The sequence below is a fragment of the Mixophyes fleayi genome, chromosome 9 (genome assembly GCF_038048845.1).
Source record: "Mixophyes fleayi isolate aMixFle1 chromosome 9, aMixFle1.hap1, whole genome shotgun sequence".
Taxonomy (NCBI): domain Eukaryota; kingdom Metazoa; phylum Chordata; class Amphibia; order Anura; family Limnodynastidae; genus Mixophyes; species Mixophyes fleayi.
In genome coordinates this window covers 113,654,526-113,677,823 of record NC_134410.1, presented here as the reverse complement: position 1 = coordinate 113,677,823, position 23,298 = coordinate 113,654,526, and the positions used below count along the sequence as shown (strand labels likewise).

The 23,298-nt window shown below is 40.3% G+C and overlaps 1 protein-coding gene across 4 annotated transcripts in view; it reads left to right on the top strand.

The window, feature by feature from the left end:
* Positions 1–20,351, top strand: part of FOXP3 (forkhead box P3) — a 163,447-nt gene extending 143,096 nt beyond the window's left edge. For all 4 annotated transcript variants that reach the window (XM_075185007.1, XM_075185006.1, XM_075185008.1 and 1 more), the window contains 7 exons: positions 2,122–2,211; positions 2,452–2,539; positions 3,949–4,023; positions 4,112–4,274; positions 15,831–15,907; positions 16,428–16,529; positions 18,504–20,351. In XM_075185007.1, coding sequence (XP_075041108.1) covers positions 2,122–2,211; positions 2,452–2,539; positions 3,949–4,023; positions 4,112–4,274; positions 15,831–15,907; positions 16,428–16,529; positions 18,504–18,629 — 721 coding nt within the window. In that variant the 3' untranslated portion in view covers positions 18,630–20,351. The remainder of the gene's footprint in view (positions 1–2,121; positions 2,212–2,451; positions 2,540–3,948; positions 4,024–4,111; positions 4,275–15,830; positions 15,908–16,427; positions 16,530–18,503) is intronic.
* Positions 20,352–23,298: the final 2,947 nt, after the last annotated feature.

Here is a 23,298-nt window from a genome sequence, read left to right as displayed (position 1 = left end):
GATGGGAAGGAGATATAATGCCGAAGGGAAATGATGGGAAGGGGATATGATGGGAGGAGATATGATGAGGAGGGGACATGGTGGGAAGGGGACATGGTGGGAAGGGGACATGGTGGGAAGGGGATATGATGGGGAGGGGATATGATGGGAAGGGGATAAGATGGGAAGGGGAAATGGTGGAAGGCGATATGATGGAAATGGTATACGATGGGAAATGATGGGAAGGGGAAATGATGGGAAGGGGATATGATGGGAAGGAGACATTATGGGAAGGGGAAATGATGTGATGGGGAAATGATGGGGAGGGGAAATGATGGGATGGGGAAATGATGGGAAGGTGATATGATGGGAAGGGTAAATGATGAGAAGGGGATACGATGGGAAGGGGATATGATGGGAAGGGGATACGATGGGAATGGGATACGATGGGAAGGGGAAATGATGGGAAGGTGATATGATGGGAAGGGGAAATGATGGGAAGGGGATATGATGGGATGGGGAAATGATGGGATGGGGAAATGATGGGATGGGGATATGATGGGAAGGGGATATGATGGGAAGGGGATATGATGGGAAGGGGAAACAATGAGAAGGGGATACGATGGGAAGGGGATACGATGTGAATGGGATACGATGGGAAGGGGATACGATGGGAATGGGATACGATGGGAAGGGGATACGATGGGAATGGGATACGATGGGAAGGGGATACAATGGGAAGGGGATACGATGGGAAGGGGATACGATGGGAAGGTGATACGATGGGAAGGTGATACGATGGGAAGGGTATATGATGGGAAGGGAAAATGATGAGAAGGGGAAATGATAGGAAGGTGATACGATGGGAAGGGTATATGATGGGAAGGGGAAATGATGAGAAGGGAAAATGATAGGAAGGGGATATGATGTGAATGGGATATGATGGGAAGGGGATATGATGGGAAGGGTATATGATGGGAATGGGATATGATGGGAAGGGGATATGATGGGAAGGGTATATGATGGGAAGGGGAAATGATGGGAAGGGTATATGATGGGAAGGGGATACGATGGGAAGGGGATACGATGGGAATGGGATACGATGGGAAGGGGAAATGATGGGAAGGTGATATGATGGGAAGGGGAAATGATGGGAAGGGGATATGATGGGATGGGGAAATGATGGGATGGGGATATGATGGGAAGGGGATATGATGGGAAGGGGATATGATGGGAAGGGGAAACAATGAGAAGGGGATACGATGGGAAGGGGATACGATGTGAATGGGATACGATGGGAAAGGGATACGATGGGAATGGGATACGATGGGAAGGGTATATGATGGGAAGGGGAAATGATGAGAAGGGGAAATGATAGGAAGGTGATACGATGGGAAGGGTATATGATGGGAAGGGGAAATGATGAGAAGGGGAAATGATAGGAAGGGGATATGATGGGAATGGGATATGATGGGAAGGGGATATGATGGGAAGGGTATATGATGGGAAGGGGAAATGATGGGAAGGGTATATGATTGGAAGGGGATATGATGGGAAGGGGAAATGATGGGAAGGGGAAATGATGGGAAGGGTATATGATGGGAAGGGAAAATGATGGGAAGGGGATATGATGGGAAGGGGATACGATGGGAACGGGATATGATGGGAAGGGGTTATAATGGTTCTCATTACCCTTTTGTTTCATACGCCCATGCATCCCAACAGATTGCCTAATGAATAGACCTTAGTGTCTGGTCCCACGATGGCCATTAGAGTGGAAGACTTGTACCAATCCTTTGTGCCGTGCTACTGAGGATTACAGGCAGGGCAGTATTTACCGGCCAGGACCAAAGCAGTACTAGCCTGTGTCAGCTGTGTGTACTGGGGTGCAGAGAATCAGATTTACAATGCTTTTCTTAACCTTTGTCTTTTTGATAACTTTTTGTTGCTAGCTGCACTGTGCAAGATATCCAGGGAAAACCTTGGAGGATGAGACTCAAACTTTTGTTTGTTTCCTCTCAAAGTCACTTTTGCTGTAATTATCTACGTTGCAGCCTTTATGTCCCCAATGCCAGGGCATTAACCATCAGTCTGTGTCTACTGTGTGATTCATTCATTGCCCCTGTGTGTTCTTCCCTGAAGCACTGATCTCGTCCACGCTGTACAATACGGCAGTACCTGTAAGTTTCCGCATTGTGAGAAGACATTTGCAGATCATCGGCACTTTCTCAGGTATGAGAACTTCCCAAATTATATAAGAGACTATTAGAATGGGACGTGTATCTAAAACACCTTGTTGGAACTACGCCATAGGTATTGTTACGGCTAAATACCGCAAACGGTGAGGGGCCCCAGGGAAAGTACTCTTATTGGGAGGAGAGGGGATTTAGTAATATTCATATTTAAGGTGGAAAACACCCTTTAATACAACCCCTTATAAAATATTTGATAATCTAATGTTTTCATATGCAGGCACTTGTACTATAACCATCACTTGGATGACAAAAGCACAGTGCAATGCCTCATCCAGACGGAGGTGGTGCACAGTCTGGAAGAGCAGGTGAGAGACCCAAATTTATATACAGCTGTATTATTTCACTTACTCTTGTATTCATAGTAGGCTTTACCCAACACCTATCCTGTGCATTTTGGTTACATAGCCCAGAGTGACTGAGAGTTGTAACCAAACTAAAGAGCATACTTACCCTTGCCTTGCCAATAGTATAAGCCTTGCCAATAGTTGATGACAGTGGAGAATTAAGACTTAGTTCTATATTTACTAAACTGCGGGTTTGAAAAAGTGGAGGTGTTGCCTATAGCAACCAATCAGCTTCTAGCTGTCATTTTGTAGAATGCACTAAATAAATGACAGCTAGAATCTGATTGGTTGCTATAGGCAACATCTCCACTTTTTCAAACCCGCAGTTTAGTAAATCTAGCCCTTAAGCTGGGTACACACTACAGAAAATTTCTCCAGATGTGATATCGTTAACGATTTTACCAACAAATGAAAGTCCTGATATGAAACAATACAATGAGCTTTGAAACGATAACCGTTCATCTATGGAGCGTACACACTAATCCACCATCGAGCCAAACAGTCGTTTAGCATATGATTTTCTCAACAATCGGCTGAGAACACTGTAGAGTGTACCCAGCCTTACTCGGGCCCTAGGCAATACTTAAGGTGTGGCCCTTTTTTCTTTCACCTGTACACTACAACACAAATTAAATTACTCATCCCAGTTACTACAGAGACATTTGTAGTAAATATAATATATACCCTACACTCATTAATATATAGTCAAACCTCATACTTTATTGCTGGTCAGTATTTACCATGCTTGTGTTGGATTGGAAAACCCTAGGACCATCCAAATTCACTGCCTGGGGGGGTGTAGATTCTATCTTTCCTGAAACTTTGTAACCAGTAATGTGTATGCTTTTACTTCCTGCTCAGTAATGTGCCTATTAACCTGGAATGGCTATACAAAGAGAGAGTATGAGTGTGCTAACAAATTATTGGGATTCAATATAATAATTTCTTGCTTCGTTGAAATTGATACTTCGATATCTAAAATATATGGAAATTTGAAGCTGCATAGTGAAATTCAAGAGGGGAACACCTGATTGGTTGTCTGTGACTCCTATCCAATCGGATGCCACCTTCACTTATACTCCTCCTCCAATCCCTTCTAAATGTCACTATGTAACTACAGTATTAAGAGGCATTTCTTTGAATGTTATGTCTGTATTTTGCCATCTCCTTTATACTGAAACAAGTAGCAATATTTGTCTCTTGTAGCTTCCTCAGGAATATTTGGGATTGTAGTAGGAATGAGGTTGACAGTTTGTATATACTGTACATGGTTACAGAAACAGTGTTGAATCCACAGAATAGATTCCTGATGGTAGATCTGGAGACCATTATTTGTGATAATGTCTTTGTCCATTTTTTCATTATTATAGCTTGCGGTAGAGAAATATAGACTTCATGAGATGCAAAGCTTGATGACAGGAAAACTGGGCCCAGGTCATAGTTCTGTAAGTGAGCGGACGCCTGACATTATTTACTAATCTCAGGTGTCTGTGTTATGTGGTACGTCAACACTTGTCTTTTACTCTTGTACAGAAGCAGCGGGAGCGCAGCCGCGTTCTACAACAATCTCACCATCCCGGAGCTTCCGCCTTGCCTAGTCTGGAGATCTCTACCCCACTGCAAAAAGAACTCCCGGAGACTGTCCTGGCCTTGAGAAGACATCTGTGGGAGGGCAGCAGCATCAATATATTTGATAGTTTGTATCTTCATTTATTATACACTTTATTGGTGTCAGTCTGGTGTCAGTGGCCTATATGATGTTTTTTATAGACACTAATGGTGCTTAGTGTATTTGTTCCAAAATTATCATGTGTACCAGGCAGCTGGGTCGTGTTCAGTAAACACTTGGGGGTATATTTACTAAACTGCGAGTTTGAAAGAGTGGAGATGTTGCCTATAGCAACCAATCAGATTCTAGATATAATTTATTTAGTACATTCTACAAAATGACAGCTAGAATCTGATTGGTTGGCAACATCTCCACTTTTTCAATCTCGCAGTTTAGTAAATCTAGCCCTTGGTGATTTTTACATCCTGAGATTGAAGGTTTCAGAATACTCTTCCCTGTCACGCTTCCTGGCCCTGATTCATTAGGACATGTATTCTGAATGCTCCGTATTCTACACACGTGTCCTTGAGTTCCGGACTCCCGAATTAATCAAGGAACGGATCTCAAGATACGTGCACTGGTCAATTCGGATGTATGTCTTCTGTGCTCAAGACGCTGCAGGATACGTCCAATCCCTGGGTGGATTATAAATTCTCAAAAGAACGCACAGGAGTTTAAAAAAAATTCTAAAATGAATGTTACCTAGTAACAATAAAGACATTAATGATAAAACAGTGAAAAAGAAAAAGTGTTTTTCCCCCCAAGAAATACATTTATTAGAATGCTGTTAACGTCTACTGAACATACAAATACATTTTACAGTTGCTCGTAACTGCAAAATCATGTTACAGGATGTATACGAGACTGTCCCCATTACTGATCGAGACATAGGGGTATATTTACTAATCTGCGGGTTTGAAAGAGTGGAGATGTTGCCCATGGCAACCAATAAGATTCTAGTTATCTTTTATTTAGCACATTCTACAAAATGACAGCTAGAATCTGATTGGTTGCTATAGGCAACATCTCTACTCTTTCAAACCCGCAGTTTAGTAAATCTAGGCCTTAGACTAGCCCCAGAGCTGGTGCAAGAGATATGGCAAAAACACAAATAACTTTGACGTGTGCAGGGCTTGATTCACACGTGGCAGCATGCGCTCGAGTTTAGCACGCCCCTTTTGTACATAGAGTACGGCAAAAGCCCCCTTCCCCGCCCAGTCCACTCCACCAAAGTGGCAATCTGTAGTAAGTGCTCCTTGCTGTCACTATCGTATGAACATTGCTTGCGTACACGTCCTTGTCTCTCTGTTTGTCTGCTGTATATGTCTGTTCTGGGCATGTGCAGAGTTATTCTGTGTACAATACACTCAAAATCAGCAGATAAATGCTTCAAACAGTTAAAAGAATAAAGTTCTCATTATTGTAGTAGCAAGTCCTGGGCTGGGTTATAGCGTTCCTTGGCCTACTAAGCTCAGATGTACAGATAACTAACCAGTATCCTGATTTCTAGCCCCTTATCTATCTACCTATCTACCACCAGCGCATGCACAGGATCAATCTGTCATTACCGCACACTGATTTTTATCTTGGTTTTGTTTTGCATTGTGTTGGCACTTTAACATATGACTGTTGCAAAATGAGTCATCATAATTATATTTTCTTTCGCTTGCCCTATTAGACAATTGAAATGATATGTACTCTTATTAGATACCTGAAAGCAAATACATGTTTTGTAAATCTTTGGGTCAGGTTTTCTTTGTGAAAAAAGCCTTATAATAGAGGATCTGGCATTCACAATAATACTTCCTTCCCCCCTCCCCCCCCAAAACAACAGCCTATACCAGTGTTGGCTAACCTGTGACATTCCAGGTGTTGTGAAACTACAAGTCTACCAAGCTTGCTGGGACTTGTAGTTTCACAACACCTGGAGTGTCAGAGGTTAGCCAACACTGACCTATACAGACCCATCGATATATAACTACATCTAACGCCATATATTATATGTATTATAGTCCTTTATTATGTGAGACTTTGAAAGTCAATATTTTTAGTGACAAGAAGTCTGGTCCACACGTGTTTCCCCTATGGCCACATTTTTCTCAATATGGTGAGGACAAATCTCTCTCCCTCTCCCCTACTTTGACCACCATCAAAGTAGGGGTGTATAAGGTTGTATACCACAGATTTTATTTTAGTTTCCATTAACAAGTAGTAAGTAACTTTAAAAACAATTTTTTTTTCTGGATGCTGCTTAAGCTGGGTACACACTACAGGTTTTTCACCTGATTATCGGGTCAATCACACGATAAACAACTGTTATTGTCCGATATTGTATCGGTGTGTATGCTCCAGCGATGAGCGATTATTGCTCCAAAGCACATCGTATTGTTTGACGTTATATCATACTTGCCAACTCTACCGGAATGTCCAGGAGACTCCCGAATTCCAGGTCGGTTTCCCGGATTCCTGGGAGAGCAGGCAAGTCTCCCGCATCCGGCAAATACCCGGCCAAAATAATGCGATTCGCTGTGAATCGCATAATTTTGGCCCTGCCCCCGCATCAAAACATAATTTTCGACACTGGGGGCAGGGCCAAAATTAATAATAGAATAGGCTGTTTAATTGCTGTTTATAGCAGGCATTTTGGTATAAGTACAGAAAGCCTTTATCTACAGATGTTTATATAGATATATTTCTTTGCATGTCCTGTTAGATAAAGCATACGGAAAAGCCTTACAAATGGGGTTAGTGTTGCTTTAAAAGATATGAATCAGTCAATAAAAGTAATAGACCATGGTGTCTGCAGAATGGACTAAAAACTAATAGAGTTGTCTGTGCGGAATGATAATGAGCAACACATTAGACTTAACGTTACCCAGACTGCGGTGAGATAAACCGTGTGTGACGAACAAGTATTAGCTCAATGGGTCGCCATGTAAATGGATTAGTCCCCTGTAAGACTGGCATTAGCATATGCTAATTTGTAAGAGCATTCACAAACCTTTTGGATAAGAAGAGACCCTATCTCGGTTATAAAGACAGCCAATTATCAGACAGAGATAACTGAGCCAAATGCTTGTTATCTACAATTAGATCACTGTGTCTTTGTCTCTCCCGGTAATTGGGAAGCAGACTCGGGATGTATTAGATAATCATTGTGGCGAACATGAGTTACAAGACCACCTTTATTACATTTAATTAATTTTCCTCTATGGAAAATGTGTGATATCTGTTTATAATATAGTCATTTGCATTTAAATACATTTCTGTAAATAAATGCACCTGTCTCCTCGTTGTTCTTTTCAAGGGGAATCAGTAAAAGTGTTTAGTTCTGTGGTCATTTAATTATGACGGGCGATATCCAGTTTAGGAAGGATGTGTTGTTACATTTCAGGAGGAGAAGGGGTTAAAATAACTTCTAGAGATCAGGTTACTGATGTGACATCAGCATTAACTATTACAATGCAGGACAGGAGTTATCAGTTAAACAATTGTAACTAGCTTGCTTACAGTACATTGTAATATTATCCATTTAAATAAATTCTAATCCCTATTTTATTATTTTTATTCTCCCTTTGTGTTTGTCTAATTTAATCATTAAGGAATGAACAGTGGTGGAAGCGGAGGTGTATACGGTGATATGTCATACCGCCACTTCTCCTGCTGCCTTCATTGTAACACTATCACATTCCAGTCACTTACATTATATATACAGTATATACAGTGGTAGAAGTGGGGGTGTATACAGTGGTATGTCATACCGCCACTTCTCCTGCTGCCTTCATTGTAACACTATCACATTCCAGTCACTTACATTATATATACAGTATATACAGTGGTAGAAGTGGGGGTGTATACAGTGGTATGTCATACTGCCACTTCTCCTGCTGCCTTCATTGTAACACTATCACATTCCAGTCACTTACATTATATATACAGTATATACAGTGGTGGAAGTGGAGGTGTATACAGTGATATGTCATACCGCCACTTCTCCTGCTGCCTTCATTGTAACACTATCACATTCCAGTCACTTACATTATATATACAGTATATACAGTGGTGGAAGTGGAGGTGTATACGGTGATATGTCATACCGCCACTTCTCCTGCTGCCTTCATTGTAACACTATCACATTCCAGTCACTTACATTATATATACAGTATATACAGTGGTGGAAGCGGAGGTGTATACGGTGATATGTCATACCGTCACTTCTCCTGCTGCCTTCATTGTAACACTATCACATTCCAGTTACTTACATTATATATACAGTATATACAGTGGTGGAAGTGGAGGTGTATACGGTGATATGTCATACCGCCACTTCTCCTGCTGCCTTCATTGTAACACTATCACATTCCAGTCACTTACATTATATATACAGTATATACAGTGGTGGAAGCGAAGGTGTATATGGTGGTATGTCATACCGCCACTTCTCCTACTGCCTTCATTGTAACACTATCACATTCCAGTTACTTACATTATATATACAGTATATACAGTGGTGGAAGTGGAGGTGTATACGGTGATATGTCATACCGCCACTTCTCCTGCTGCCTTCATTGTAACACTATCACATTCCAGTCACTTACATTATATATACAGTATATACAGTGGTGGAAGCGGAGGTGTATATGGTGGTATGTCATACCGCCACTTCTCCTACTGCCTTCATTGTAACACTATCACATTCCAGTAACTTACATTATATATACAGTATATACAGTGGTAGAAGTGGGGTGTATACAGTGATATGTCATACTGCCACATCTCCTGCTGCCTTCATTGTAACACTATCACATTCCAGTTACTTACATTATATATACAGTATATACAGTGGTGGAAGTGGAGGTGTATACGGTGATATGTCATACCGCCACTTCTCCTGCTGCCTTCATTGTAACACTATCACATTCCAGTCACTTACATTATATATACAGTATATACAGTGGTGGAAGCGGAGGTGTATACGGTGATATGTCATACCGTCACTTCTCCTACTGCCTTCATTGTAACACTATCACATTCCATTCACTTGCATTATATATACAGTATATACAGTGGTGGAAGCGGAGGTGTATACAGTGATATGTCATACCATCACTTCTCCTGCTGCCTTCATTATAACACTATCACATTCCAGTCACTTACATTATATATACAGTATATACAGTGGTGGAAGCGGAGGTGTATACAGTGATATGTCATACCATCACTTCTCCTGCTGCCTTCATTATAACACTATCACATTCCAGTCACTTACATTATATATACAGTATATACAGTGGTGGAAGCGGAGGTGTATACGGTGGTATGTCATACCGCCACTTCTCCTGCTGCCTTCATTGTAACACTATCACATTCCAGTTACTTACATTATATATACAGTATATACAGTGGTAGAAGTGGGGTGTATACGGTGGTATGTCATACCGCCACATCTCCTGCTGCCTTCATTGTAACACTATCACATTCCAGTCACTTACATTATATATACAGTATATACAGTGGTAGAAGTGGGGGTGTATATGGTGGTATGTCATACCGTCACTTCTCTTACTGCCTTCATTGTAACACTATCACATTCCAGTCACTTACATTATATATACAGTATATACAGTGGTAGAAGTGGGGTGTATACGGTGGTATGTCATACCGTCACTTCTCCTGCTGCCTTCATTGTAACACTATCACATTCCAGTCACTTACATTATATATACAGTATATACAGTGGTGGAAGTGGAGGTGTATACGGTGATATGTCATACTGCCACATCTCCTGCTGCCTTCATTGTAACACTATCACATTCCAGTCACTTACATTATATATACAGTATATACAGTGGTGGAAGCAGAGGTGTATATGGTGGTATGTCATACCGCCACTTCTCCTACTGCCTTCATTGTAACACTATCACATTCCAGTCACTTACATTATATATACAGTATATACAGTGGTGGAAGCGGAGGTGTATATGGTGGTATGTCATACCGCCACATCTCCTGCTGCCTTTATTGTAACACTATCACATTCCAGTCACTTACATTATATATACAGTATATACAGTGGTAGAAGTGGGGTGTATATGGTGGTATGTCATACCGCCACTTCTCCTACTGCCTGCATTATAACACTATCACATTCCAGTCACTTACATTATATATACAGTATATACAGTGGTGGAAGCGGAGGTGTATACAGTGATATGTCATACCGTCACTTCTCCTACTGCCTTCATTGTAACACTATCACATTCCAGTTACTTACATTATATATACAGTATATACAGTGGTGGAAGTGGGGGTGTATACGGTGGTATGTCATACCGCCACTTCTCCTGCTGCCTTCATTGTAACACTATCACATTCCAGTCACTTACATTATATATACAGTATATACAGTGGTGGAAGTGGAGGTGTATACGGTGATATGTCATACCGTCACTTCTCCTACTGCCTTCATTGTAACACTATCACATTCCAGTCACTTACATTATATATACAGTATATACAGTGGTGGAAGCGGAGGTGTATACAGTGATATGTCATACCGTCACTTCTCCTACTGCCTTCATTGTAACACTATCACATTCCAGTTACTTACATTATATATACAGTATATACAGTGGTGGAAGTGGGGGTGTATACGGTGGTATGTCATACCGCCACTTCTCCTGCTGCCTTCATTGTAACACTATCACATTCCAGTCACTTACATTATATATACAGTATATACAGTGGTGGAAGTGGAGGTGTATACGGTGATATGTCATACCGCCACTTCTCCTACTGCCTTCATTGTAACACTATCACATTCCAGTCACTTACATTATATATACAGTATATACAGTGGTGGAAGCGGAGGTGTATACGGTGATATGTCATACCGCCACTTCTCCTGCTGCCTTCATTGTAACACTATCACATTCCAGTCACTTACATTATATATACAGTATATACAGTGGTAGAAGTGGAGGTGTATACGGTGATATGTCATACCGCCACTTCTCCTACTGCCTTCATTGTAACACTATCACATTCCAGTCACTTACATTATATATACAGTATATACAGTGGTAGAAGTGGGGTGTATACGGTGATATGTCATACCGCCACATCTCCTGCTGCTTTCATTGTAACATTATCACATTCCAGTCACTTACATTATATATACAGTATATACAGTGGTAGAAGTGGAGGTGTATACAGTGATATGTCATACCGCCACTTCTCCTGCTGCCTTCATTGTAACACTATCACATTCCAGTCACTTACATTATATATACAGTATATACAGTGGTAGAAGTGGGGTGTATACGGTGATATGTCATACCGCCACATCTCCTGCTGCTTTCATTGTAACACTATCACATTCCAGTCACTTACATTATATATACAGTATATACAGTGGTGGAAGCGGAGGTGTATATGGTGATATGTCATACCGTCACTTCTCCTGCTGCCTTCATTGTAACACTATCACATTCCAGTCACTTACATTATATATACAGTATATACAGTGGTGGAAGCGGAGGTGTATATGGTGATATGTCATACCGTCACTTCTCCTGCTGCCTTCATTGTAACACTATCACATTCCAGTCACTTACATTATATATACAGTATATACAGTGGTAGAAGTGGAGGTGTATATGGTGATATGTCATACCGTCACTTCTCTTACTGCCTTCATTGTAACACTATCACATTCCAGTCACTTACATTATATATACAGTATATACAGTGGTAGAAGTGGGGTGTATACGGTGGTATGTCATACCGTCACTTCTCTTACTGCCTTCATTGTAACACTATCACATTCCAGTCACTTACATTATATATACAGTATATACAGTGGTAGAAGTGGAGGTGTATACGGTGATATGTCATACCGTCACTTCTCTTACTGCCTTCATTGTAACACTATCACATTCCAGTCACTTACATTATATATACAGTATATACAGTGGTAGAAGTGGGGGTGTATACAGTGGTATGTCATACCGCCACTTCTCCTGCTGCCTTCATTGTAACACTATCACATTCCAGTCACTTACATTATATATACAGTATATACAGTGGTAGAAGTGGGGTGTATACGGTGGTATGTCATACCGCCACTTCTCCTACTGCCTTCATTGTAACACTATCACATTCCAGTCACTTACATTATATATACAGTATATACAGTGGTAGAAGTGGAGGTGTATACAGTGATATGTCATACCGCCACTTCTCCTACTGCCTTCATTGTAACACTATCACATTCCAGTCACTTACATTATATATACAGTATATACAGTGGTAGAAGTGGAGGTGTATACGGTGGTATGTCATACCGTCACTTCTCTTACTGCCTTCATTGTAACACTATCACATTCCAGTCACTTACATTATATATACAGTATATACAGTGGTAGAAGTGGAGGTGTATACGGTGATATGTCATACCGTCACTTCTCTTACTGCCTTCATTGTAACACTATCACATTCCAGTCACTTACATTATATATACAGTATATACAGTGGTAGAAGTGGGGGTGTATACAGTGGTATGTCATACCGCCACTTCTCCTGCTGCCTTCATTGTAACACTATCACATTCCAGTCACTTACATTATATATACAGTATATACAGTGGTAGAAGTGGGGTGTATACGGTGGTATGTCATACCGCCACTTCTCCTACTGCCTTCATTGTAACACTATCACATTCCAGTCACTTACATTATATATACAGTATATACAGTGGTAGAAGTGGAGGTGTATACAGTGATATGTCATACCGCCACTTCTCCTACTGCCTTCATTGTAACACTATCACATTCCATTCACTTACATTATATATACAGTATATACAGTGGTAGAAGTGGGGTGTATACAGTGATATGTCATACCGCCACATCTCCTGCTGCCTTCATTGTAACACTATCACATTCCAGTTACTTACATTATATATACAGTATATACAGTGGTGGAAGCGGAGGTGTATATGGTGGTATGTCATACCGCCACTTCTCCTACTGCCTTCATTGTAACACTATCACATTCCAGTAACTTACATTATATATACAGTATATACAGTGGTAGAAGTGGGGTGTATACGGTGGTATGTCATACCGCCACTTCTCCTACTGCCTTCATTGTAACACTATCACATTCCAGTCACTTACATTATATATACAGTATATACAGTGGTAGAAGTGGAGGTGTATACAGTGATATGTCATACCGCCACTTCTCCTACTGCCTTCATTGTAACACTATCACATTCCAGTCACTTACATTATATATACAGTATATACAGTGGTAGAAGTGGGGTGTATACGGTGGTATGTCATACCGCCACTTCTCCTACTGCCTGCATTATAACACTATCACATTCCAGTCACTTACATTATATATACAGTATATACAGTGGTGGAAGCGGAGGTGTATACGGTGGTATGTCATACCGTCACTTCTCCTACTGCCTTCATTGTAACACTATCACATTCCAGTCACTTACATTATATATACAGTATATACAGTGGTGGAAGCGGAGGTGTATACGGTGATATGTCATACCGCCACTTCTCCTGCTGCCTTCATTGTAACACTATCACATTCCAGTCACTTACATTATATATACAGTATATACAGTGGTAGAAGTGGGGTGTATACGGTGGTATGTCATACCGCCACATCTCCTGCTGCCTTTATTGTAACACTATCACATTCCAGTCACTTACATTATATATACAGTATATACAGTGGTAGAAGTGAGGTGTATACAGTGGTATGTCATACCGCCACATCTCCTGCTGCCTTCATTGTAACACTATCACATTCCATTCACTTACATTATATATATAGTACACCACTTGGAATTAATATATAAAATGTTCTTGTTATTAGACTTTATCTACTGCTTAGGAGAGTTGCCATTAATTGTCTTTGCTTCCCTATAATTGCATATTGTTATTTTTAAGACTTATTTAGAAGATATAAAGGGATAATCACCCCCCATAAAAACAACAACAACAAACAAACCCACATATAAAAAGGCCAGACTAAATGGACCTGTTAGTTCTTTTCTGCCACTAAATTCTCTGTTTCTATTATCCCTTTATCTACCCTCTACTAAGTTTTATTGAGGTGTAATAGTAAAGTACAATAGTTTGGGGGTGTGACATTCAGAGGCGGGGTATGGTATCATGGGGCGTGGTCAGGTCCAGAATATATAACAAAGAACAATAAAATAAGTAGCACCAAAGGACAAAGGTATAGAATAGCTGCCAGGAAGATAGAAGCCTACAACCTTGCTTCTATGAACCATTTAATTAAGGCAACAGTTTATTCCGGAGCTCTAGTGTAAAATCAGAAAGAGTATAATAGTGTTCTCCGTGTGGCTAGTAGAGTTCTTTTGAGTAATGAAAACCACAGAGTTCCAAGTGAAGTTCGTCTGGTAAACGTTGTGCCTTGGGTTGCCTCTTTTCGTTATATCATTTGTGCTTCAAAAGAAAAGATAACATACCCATAGTGCACACTGTGTGATAATTAAGGGCAATATGACGTGAGAAACCAAAAAACGCTTTGGACATTTATTATACCGATGTCCTTTGGCATGTGTGCGTCCACTTGTGTATAAGAAATATATTTCTAATACAAATCAAAACTAATTTGATAGACAGATTGATTTTGTTATCTAAAATTCAAATATTAAAAAATTAGAAATACAACAGATTATTAGTCAAAGAATTTCAAATATAAAATGAACACATTAAAGAATAAACACAAATGGCCATACTTCTCCTCTACAACAGATACAACGCGTTTCGCAGACCTCTGTCTGCTTCTTCAGGTAAGTGGGAAGGGAGTGAGATATGTAAGTGTGTGTAGGAGATAGTAAAATTTGATTGACCTAGTTAATTAAACAAGCTGATGATGCTTCTGCTTCAAAACAATAACCTAAAATAAAAAGAATACATTGTGTATACCACAAAACGTGTAGGGTTTTGTCCTCACGATATTGGTATTTTTTAGAGTGATTTTTTATTGTCAGTTTGATATTGGTAGAACAGTTTCACCTGGTGATCCGGACAGCTTTAAATGTTCTTCCTTGGTGTCAACATCACCATGGACTCAGATAAGTGCTGTTTTTATGCTACCTTTTATAATAAAGCTATTACAAGTAAGAGCTGAGGATCCTGCCTGTAGTACATCCATCGAGCATTTGACAGATAAGCTTTGTCTTCAATTGAAAAATGCACGCTACTTTTTTTCAATAGTTTTATTGATTGTACATTGATTATTACACCATGAGTGCCCTATCACCCTATGTTTTTTGATCCTAGATTATTCCATTTCAGGTGTGGATGTTTAAAAATAAAGGAGCTGCTATTTGCCTTTGGAATTTTTTTAATTTTTTATGGTTTATATGTAGGGAATTGTTTATGAATTTAGTGTATATAATTTGCAGCGCGGCAAGGAAACCAAGAGATTGTTTATACAATTATTTGCGGTATAGAAATACAGTGGTGTTAAAACACAATTAAGCAAAGAACATGTTTGAGGTTAAAGTCCCTTTAATAAACTTCCATGAATATTAGATTTGCCAAGTTACTACGTGCAATAATGATGTTTTATCGTTCACAGATAGAACAAACTGCATTGAATATTACAAGACAAACAACGTTAGACCACCACTTACCTACGCTTCTCTCATTCGATGGGTAAGTAAGGGTCAATTTGGTAGCAGCCAATTAACCTACTAGTATGTTTTTGAAGTGTGGGTGGAAACTGGAGCACCTGGAGGAAACCCACGCAAACACGGGGAGAACATACAAACTTCTCACAGATAAGGCCATGGTTGGGAATTGAACTCATGACCCCAGTGCTGTAAGGCAGAGGTGCTAACCACTGAGCCACCATGCTGCCCCATATACCACATGGCTTACTATATAGAGACAGTATAGACTCAGTTCTGTCCCACAAAATATCTGTGTTTTCTAACAAACAAATTACTAGAAAAATATATTAAAAAACAGTGTTAATTAAAAAAAGTTTCATATACACAATACAAAATACTATATTTCAAAAGAGCTATTATGTACTTCTTCTACAAGTGTTGGCGGTCCTATAATAAGGGGGGAACTTTGTGTGGCGGCCTGTCCAAGAGGTAGGTGAGGGACGGCGAGTACAACGCGTTTTAAAATCATCTGTCAGCTTTTATTTTTAATTGTTGTTTTCTAGGCAATTCTGGAGTCCCCGCAGAAACAGCTGGCTTTAAATGAAATTTATCACTGGTTTACAAAAATGTTTGCTTTCTTTCGACTTAACAAAGTCACTTGGAAGGTAATCTATAACAATATTGAAATATATATTTAGTAAAAATTAGAAATATGTTTAAAGCTGATTGGGAGATAACTGCAGGAATAAATAGATGAGGTGGAAGGATATGAAAATGTTCTTAAACATGCCTTTGCTGCAACAATACCCCCCTCCCCCCCATATTCATCATTATTTATTTATATAGTGCCACTGATTCCGCAGCGCTGTACAGAGACCTCATTCACATCAGTCCCTGCCCCATTGGAGCTTACAGTCTAAATTCCCTAACATACACACAGACTAGGGTCAATTTTGATAGCAGCCAAAAAACCTACCAGTATGTTTTTGGAATGTGGGAGGAAACCGGAGCACCTGGAGGAAACCCACGCAAACACAAGGAGAACATACAAACTCCACACAGATAAGGCCATGGTTGGGAATTGAACTAATGACCTCAGTGGTGTGAGGCAGAAGTGCTAACCACTAAGCCACTGTGCTGCCCATATTATATTAAAGTTTCTAGTTAGGAAGTATGAAGGGTCCTTTTTAATTCTTTAACAAAGTCATATTGTGCAGGGCTTTCTTAGGAAAACAAATGTTTTATGTAGCCTTCCTCTATTCTCTTTAGACAGGTCAATGTCCTAGTTTTTTACGTAGAGGGTTGGATCAGTCGCAAAATATTATGTAACTGATAACTACCTGTATTCTAGAACAGTGACTTCTTATTGTAGCAATAACAACATCATGCCCTCTATTTATTTATTCATTAGCATACGGAGATGTGGAGTATAAGCGAAGACCATCCTATAACAAAGGATGCCAACATTTCCATTCCTTCTCAGAATATCGCGATTTATAGAATAGACCCTAGTAATACTGTATACTTTGAGTACTAGTTCGAAATACCAGTCATTACTAGAGGCCTGATTCATTAAGGAACTTAAATTAAGAAGTTTCTTATTTAAGTTTCCTGGACAAAACCATGTTACAATGCAAGGGGTGAAAATTAGGTTTCTGTTTTGCACATAAGTTAAATACTGACTGTTTTTTCATGTAGCACACAAATATCAACTTTAAATTTCAGTATAAATACATAATCTATCAAGTATTTGTGTGCGAGCTCACATGGCTGAATGACCAGTAGGTTGTTAGGGGAAAACGGTTTCTCCAGGGGGCTTGCAATTTAATATTAGAGTTTATTGGTCCTTTAAACTGCTCCCTCTTTAAACTGTCAGCTTCAAACACAGATTAAAGCATAGCAAGGGTGACATTATATAGAGACTGGCCTAATGGGATTCCTTTATTACATACTTGCCCAATCTCCCAGAATGTCCGGGAGACTGCCAAATTCCGGGTAGGTCTCCCGGACTCGAAGGAGAGCAGGCCATTCTCCCGCCTGCTACCCACTTCCTAGGGAAGTGGGCAGGATGGGAGACCCCATGACGCGATTGGCCGGAGGGAAAAAGAGTCATAAGTTGGCAAGTATACTTTAATATATAAAGTAATTATATCAGACTGGTGAGGATGGTGTTATTAAGGGTTGGTATAAAGAGTAAGTGTTGTAAAATTACTAATGAGAGTTTAAACAAAAATGAGCAATGCCTAGTCCAGTGTTTGCGAACCTGTGACACTCCAGGTGCTGTGAAACTACAAGTCCCAGCATACCCTTCCAGCAATAAGCTGCTATATATTGGCAAAGCATGCTGGGACTTGTAGTTTCACAAACACCTGGTGTGTCACAGGTTAGCCAACACTGGCCTAGTCAGTATGTAAAGAAAGATACATTGCATATGGTTTTCTGAAACATATTGCTGACTTTCTGTTGTCATTTACTGAAATCCTTAACAAACAGTTGACTATTAGCATCTGACAAGTCCTCTGATTGGCCAGGGACATGTGACTGGTAATGTATCTGCCAGAGCAGAGCTGTCACAAACCCCACAAGGCCAATGCAGAATTTGCCATTAACCTCTGTTTCATTGTACCCTTCCCCCCCAGAATGCCGTGCGACACAACCTGAGTCTCCACAAATGTTTTGTACGAGTGGAGAACATGAAGGGGGCGGTGTGGATGGTGGACGAGCTGGAGTTCCAGCGGAAGAGGGGAGTGCGAGGTTCTCCTTAACAGCCGGCCTTTCCATTCATGTACACGGGTCTCCTTGTATGCAGGTCACTCTCCCTTATATAAACCGTTGGAGTGTAAATCCTCAGTCTGGCAATAAAACATATCTGGGACTGGACCTGTGTCCGCCTCTGTGCCTGAACACAACAGCTAATTAACTGCTTGGCTGCAGATGTGATGTAACCCTTCTCCCTGCCTGTGTCTGCAATGTGTTCTCTTTCCAACACCCATTGTAAATCTAAAATAAGTTACAGTTCTACTTCAGTGGATGCGTCTTCTCCATTACTATGCAAATATTGTTTGAGCAGCATCTCGACATTCCTGATCACTTCTGCAAGTACTCGATAAACCTCCACAATCCTAGATTCCAGGATAGTCTGATAACATAATCCAAACAATAGGATTCCAATCCCACAATGAGCAGTAACCCATAGCAACCAGTTCTTTTAGTCTAAATTCCACTAGGCTCATTAAAAGAAAGGAACATTGCTGAGGCCCAATCCCGTGTTTAGAAAAAAAAAAAGTCAGTTTGGATAAGACAGGAATTTTATTGTCGGTGCGGTGATTCCAGTTTCCTGCAGTTGTGGAATGAAGGAATTATTTTCCTTCAAAGATCCGTTTGTTTGGTCATCAGTCATCAACTAACTACAGACTACTACTGAGGCCGTAGCCTGTTCTGCCAATTGTAAAGCGCTACGGAATCTGCAGGCGCTATATAAATAAATTATGATGATTATAGGCCAATTTCTAAACCAACCTCCTGCAACTTTATACACAGCAGTGTCCCAGGAAGGAAGAGGAGATTTGACTTCCACCTACATGTAGAATTATACGAACGTGCTCCCCCTCCCCTAGACAGTTTCCCTGGGGCTGCAACCTGCATCCATTGTTCCCAGGATTCTGCCGGTATTGTATTACAGCACCGACAAATCAAATTAGTTTACCAACATTAAATGGGGGTGGAGAGAGCGGGAGGACCAATCACAATCAGCACTCAAAAGAATGCAGCTTGTGATTGGTCTCCAAGCTCACATACCCCATCCCAGTATTAGGCCAGGGCAGGAGGAGGAACGGAAACTGGGAGTGGGAGGGGCATCATAGTAAAATATTTTACTAGGAGGTGGTGCAGCTTTAAAGTTTTGGCCGGGGATACCTACCCATGTACAGCACAAGCCGTGATAATTGGTTAATAAAAAAAACTGCAAAAATCAGTAGCAACCAGTCCAATACTTGTTCTTATTGTCTAATGTGACCTAATTGCACTGCCGTGGGTTACTGCACATTTACACTTTGTTAGTAAATAAGCCGGAAGCACTAACTGGTCTAGTGAACGAGTTGTGGTACCGGCTGATGCCATTCAGCACACCGACAACACAAAACACATCCTCGGGGAATATGTGGGAAAGGCAATTAGTATTACATGGTTAAAAAATACTGCGAGATGACCTGTGGAACCCGCTTTATTAATCAAATTAGGTTTAAAACTTTATTGATAGAAGAAGAATATTAATCATTCAAGTTTGTCTTCAAAGGGCGAGATGTGAAAGTGCGTTTAATTGATCTATCAGGTGAAATTGCTACCAAAATATAACAATTGTTTTCATAAATGTTATCCTAAGGCTATTGCCAAGATACGATACAACTGCTGTGTATAATGGAATATATTTAAATATTGCAATTTATTTTATTAGAAAATTGTGCTCATTTCTGTCAATTTGAGTAACATTAAACATATTTGAAGTTTACCACAGTCGTTCTTTGTGATCAATGTTTTATTACTCTTTTACAGATGAGGGCGCTTTCACCAGGCAGTGAAATTAGGGTTCACTGAACCTTTTGGGGAACACGCTCTTTATGTATCGACGCTCGCTGTTCATACAGGGGTGGTTTCCTCACATCCAAGGACGCCCTGCATTCACAGTGAGTGTCTGTACGAGCAGAGTGAGCACTCACCAAAGGTTCAATGAGTGGTTGTATACATGGGAGTCATCATCATCACCACCATTTATTTATATAGCGCCACTAATTCCGCAGCGCTGTACAGAGAACTCACTCACATCAGTCCCTGCCCCATAGGAGCTTACAGTCTAAATTCCCTAACATACACACACAGACAGAGAGAGAGAGACTAGAGTCATTTTTGAAATCATTCCTCAGTGTGACGTGTATGAGGCCTTAATGTTAGGTACACACACGGACAAGAAACAGTAACAATATATGGAGAATATAAAAACACGTCAAAGTATATAAAATTCTGTGGATAATGTCTTACCTCCAAACATTCCCAATTGGAAAATTAGGACAAATTAGACCACACACTCTATTGGCCCGATTCATTAAGGCTCGCATGCTGAGTGCAAGTTGCTTTTGTTTTAAAACGCCGGTACACGTACGCCTGAATTCAACAAGGAGCGGATGTGAATATATACGTGTGGTGATGAATATGGGTCTAGGTCTGATCTGCTCTACTAGAGAGGACACTGCAGGATATGTCAAATACTTATGTGGAATATAAAAAGTCACAAAAGAGCGCACAGAAAATTAAAATAAGATTCAATCTCACTTGTTAATCATACAGTCATTAATAACAAAATATTGAAAAATAACATTTTTGTCCCCATAAAATACATTCATAAGAATGATCTTAATGTCTACTGTACATAATACAAGTTTTACAGTTGCTCCCGATTGCGAACACACGTTCTAGCTGCATACACAGCCGTCATCACTAGTAGTCAGGACGTAGACTAGTCCTGTAGCTGGAGCAAGAGATACGGCTGAAAAACAAGTAACTCAGATACCCAGAGCTTGAATCGGACACTGCTGATTGCACTCCAGCTTAGCACGCCCTTACGGTACATTGACTACGTGCAAACGCCCCTTCCCCACCCCATCCCCTCCCAGAAACCGTAGGCTGTAGTAAGTGTTCTTTGTGCAGAAAGATGAATTGACCGTGGCTGCGTTCTGTGGCGCATTAGCCAGTTCTGGACTTGTGCAGAGTAATTCTGCGGATTGCATGGACAAAATCGCTGTTTACGTCCCTTAATGAATCAGACCCCTTCTGTCCAAGCCAATCATCCCAGCTGCCTAATCCCACTCATTTCTTATTAGGCCACAGCCAATCAGGGTGAAGCTCTACCCCTTTTAGATGCCAATTTTTGATTGGCATCATTACTCAAATGTGATATGCGTTTCCAACACTTACACAGAGTAAAAGGGTACATTGAATTTATATACACATTTTGGGATAGGTATAGAAGAGCACACATTAGGGGGTACTTAACCATCACACAGGGGTACATGTTAGAAAAACATTGACAAACTGTACTACTTCAAACTTGTAAACAAGGTCTGTTCAAAATCTGTTTCCACTTTAAGATCCACGGGTGTATGGAACACAGCTCAGCTACAGTGAACACTAATGTGCTCTCTGCATTTGGGAGCAGCTTAGAAAGATCTCATGTAGGGAAATGTTAACTGACCATAAAGTCTTTAAACTATTTGGCAGCTTTACCTTGCGAGCTGCAGAAGATATAGGGAGGGAGGGAGTCATTTCAACAGCTTATCTGTCAAGGTAAATTTTAATGAATGTATTACTAATTGTATTTGTGCATTTTATAAGGCACATTTTCACATTGAATCAACTAATAGTTTAGGTTTAGTGGCTATTTTTACCTGACAACGACGTGACAATACGGTTAGGTAAGAGACACACAATGTGTTACTAAATATCCTACTGTGAATACTACACAATTGAAGGATTGTGCTACAATCTGAATCGTCTTTAGAGCAAGCATAAAAAAAACTGCGGCTGGTCATAGGTTGTGAGGCATGCTGGTACTTGTAGTTCCACAGCTGCCAGAAGCCGTAACTTGCCTAATCTCGCTTTAGTTTAATGTGCAGGTTTATGTTTTAGGACATCGCTGAACAGGTTTAAATAAACATAACATAGACCTATATACTACCACTACTACTAAGGCCCTGATTCACAACACAGATCTATGCAGATAATACTGGAACACAGTTGTAAATACATCCAGATTGACCTGCACAACATGACAGATAGACAAATAGACAGGACCACATGGAGACATGGGAGATGTGAAACTGTAGAGAAAGGCAGATTACAACATAGAAGGGAGAATGAGTACAAGGCTGGTTTCCCTGCAGGTCAGGAGGTAGGTAATCCAGGGCTGGCAGTGTCCACTGTACATCACTGTATCAAGACTGGGGACATCTAACACCAAACTCTTATCACTTAGAAATGGACATTTCATTACAGTTGAGTGAGCAAATCTGGGATAAAACGGTCTTTAGTATGGGCACAAAGTTTCAAAACGTTGTTTAGCATAAAGCCACCAAATGTGCAAGGACACCAAATGTGCGTTGACATCTCCAACAGATTGTTTTTGGATAAACCAAATTATGGAATTAGGGATAGCATAATATAGGCAAGAAGAACTGTTTAATCGCAGAATATGAAAGGCTGGCATATTTTAGTCTGTTTTCTACCTACTCAAACGTTATTTGGGATAAATACCCCTTGGTAGGAGGTTCATCTTTACAATATTAAAGGTCACATCCAGGAAATATTAGGCCTTCTTGAAAATATGAAAAAATTGGAAAAAAAATTAAGTGCTCTAGCCAAGACAAATCATTGGGGTATCACTCT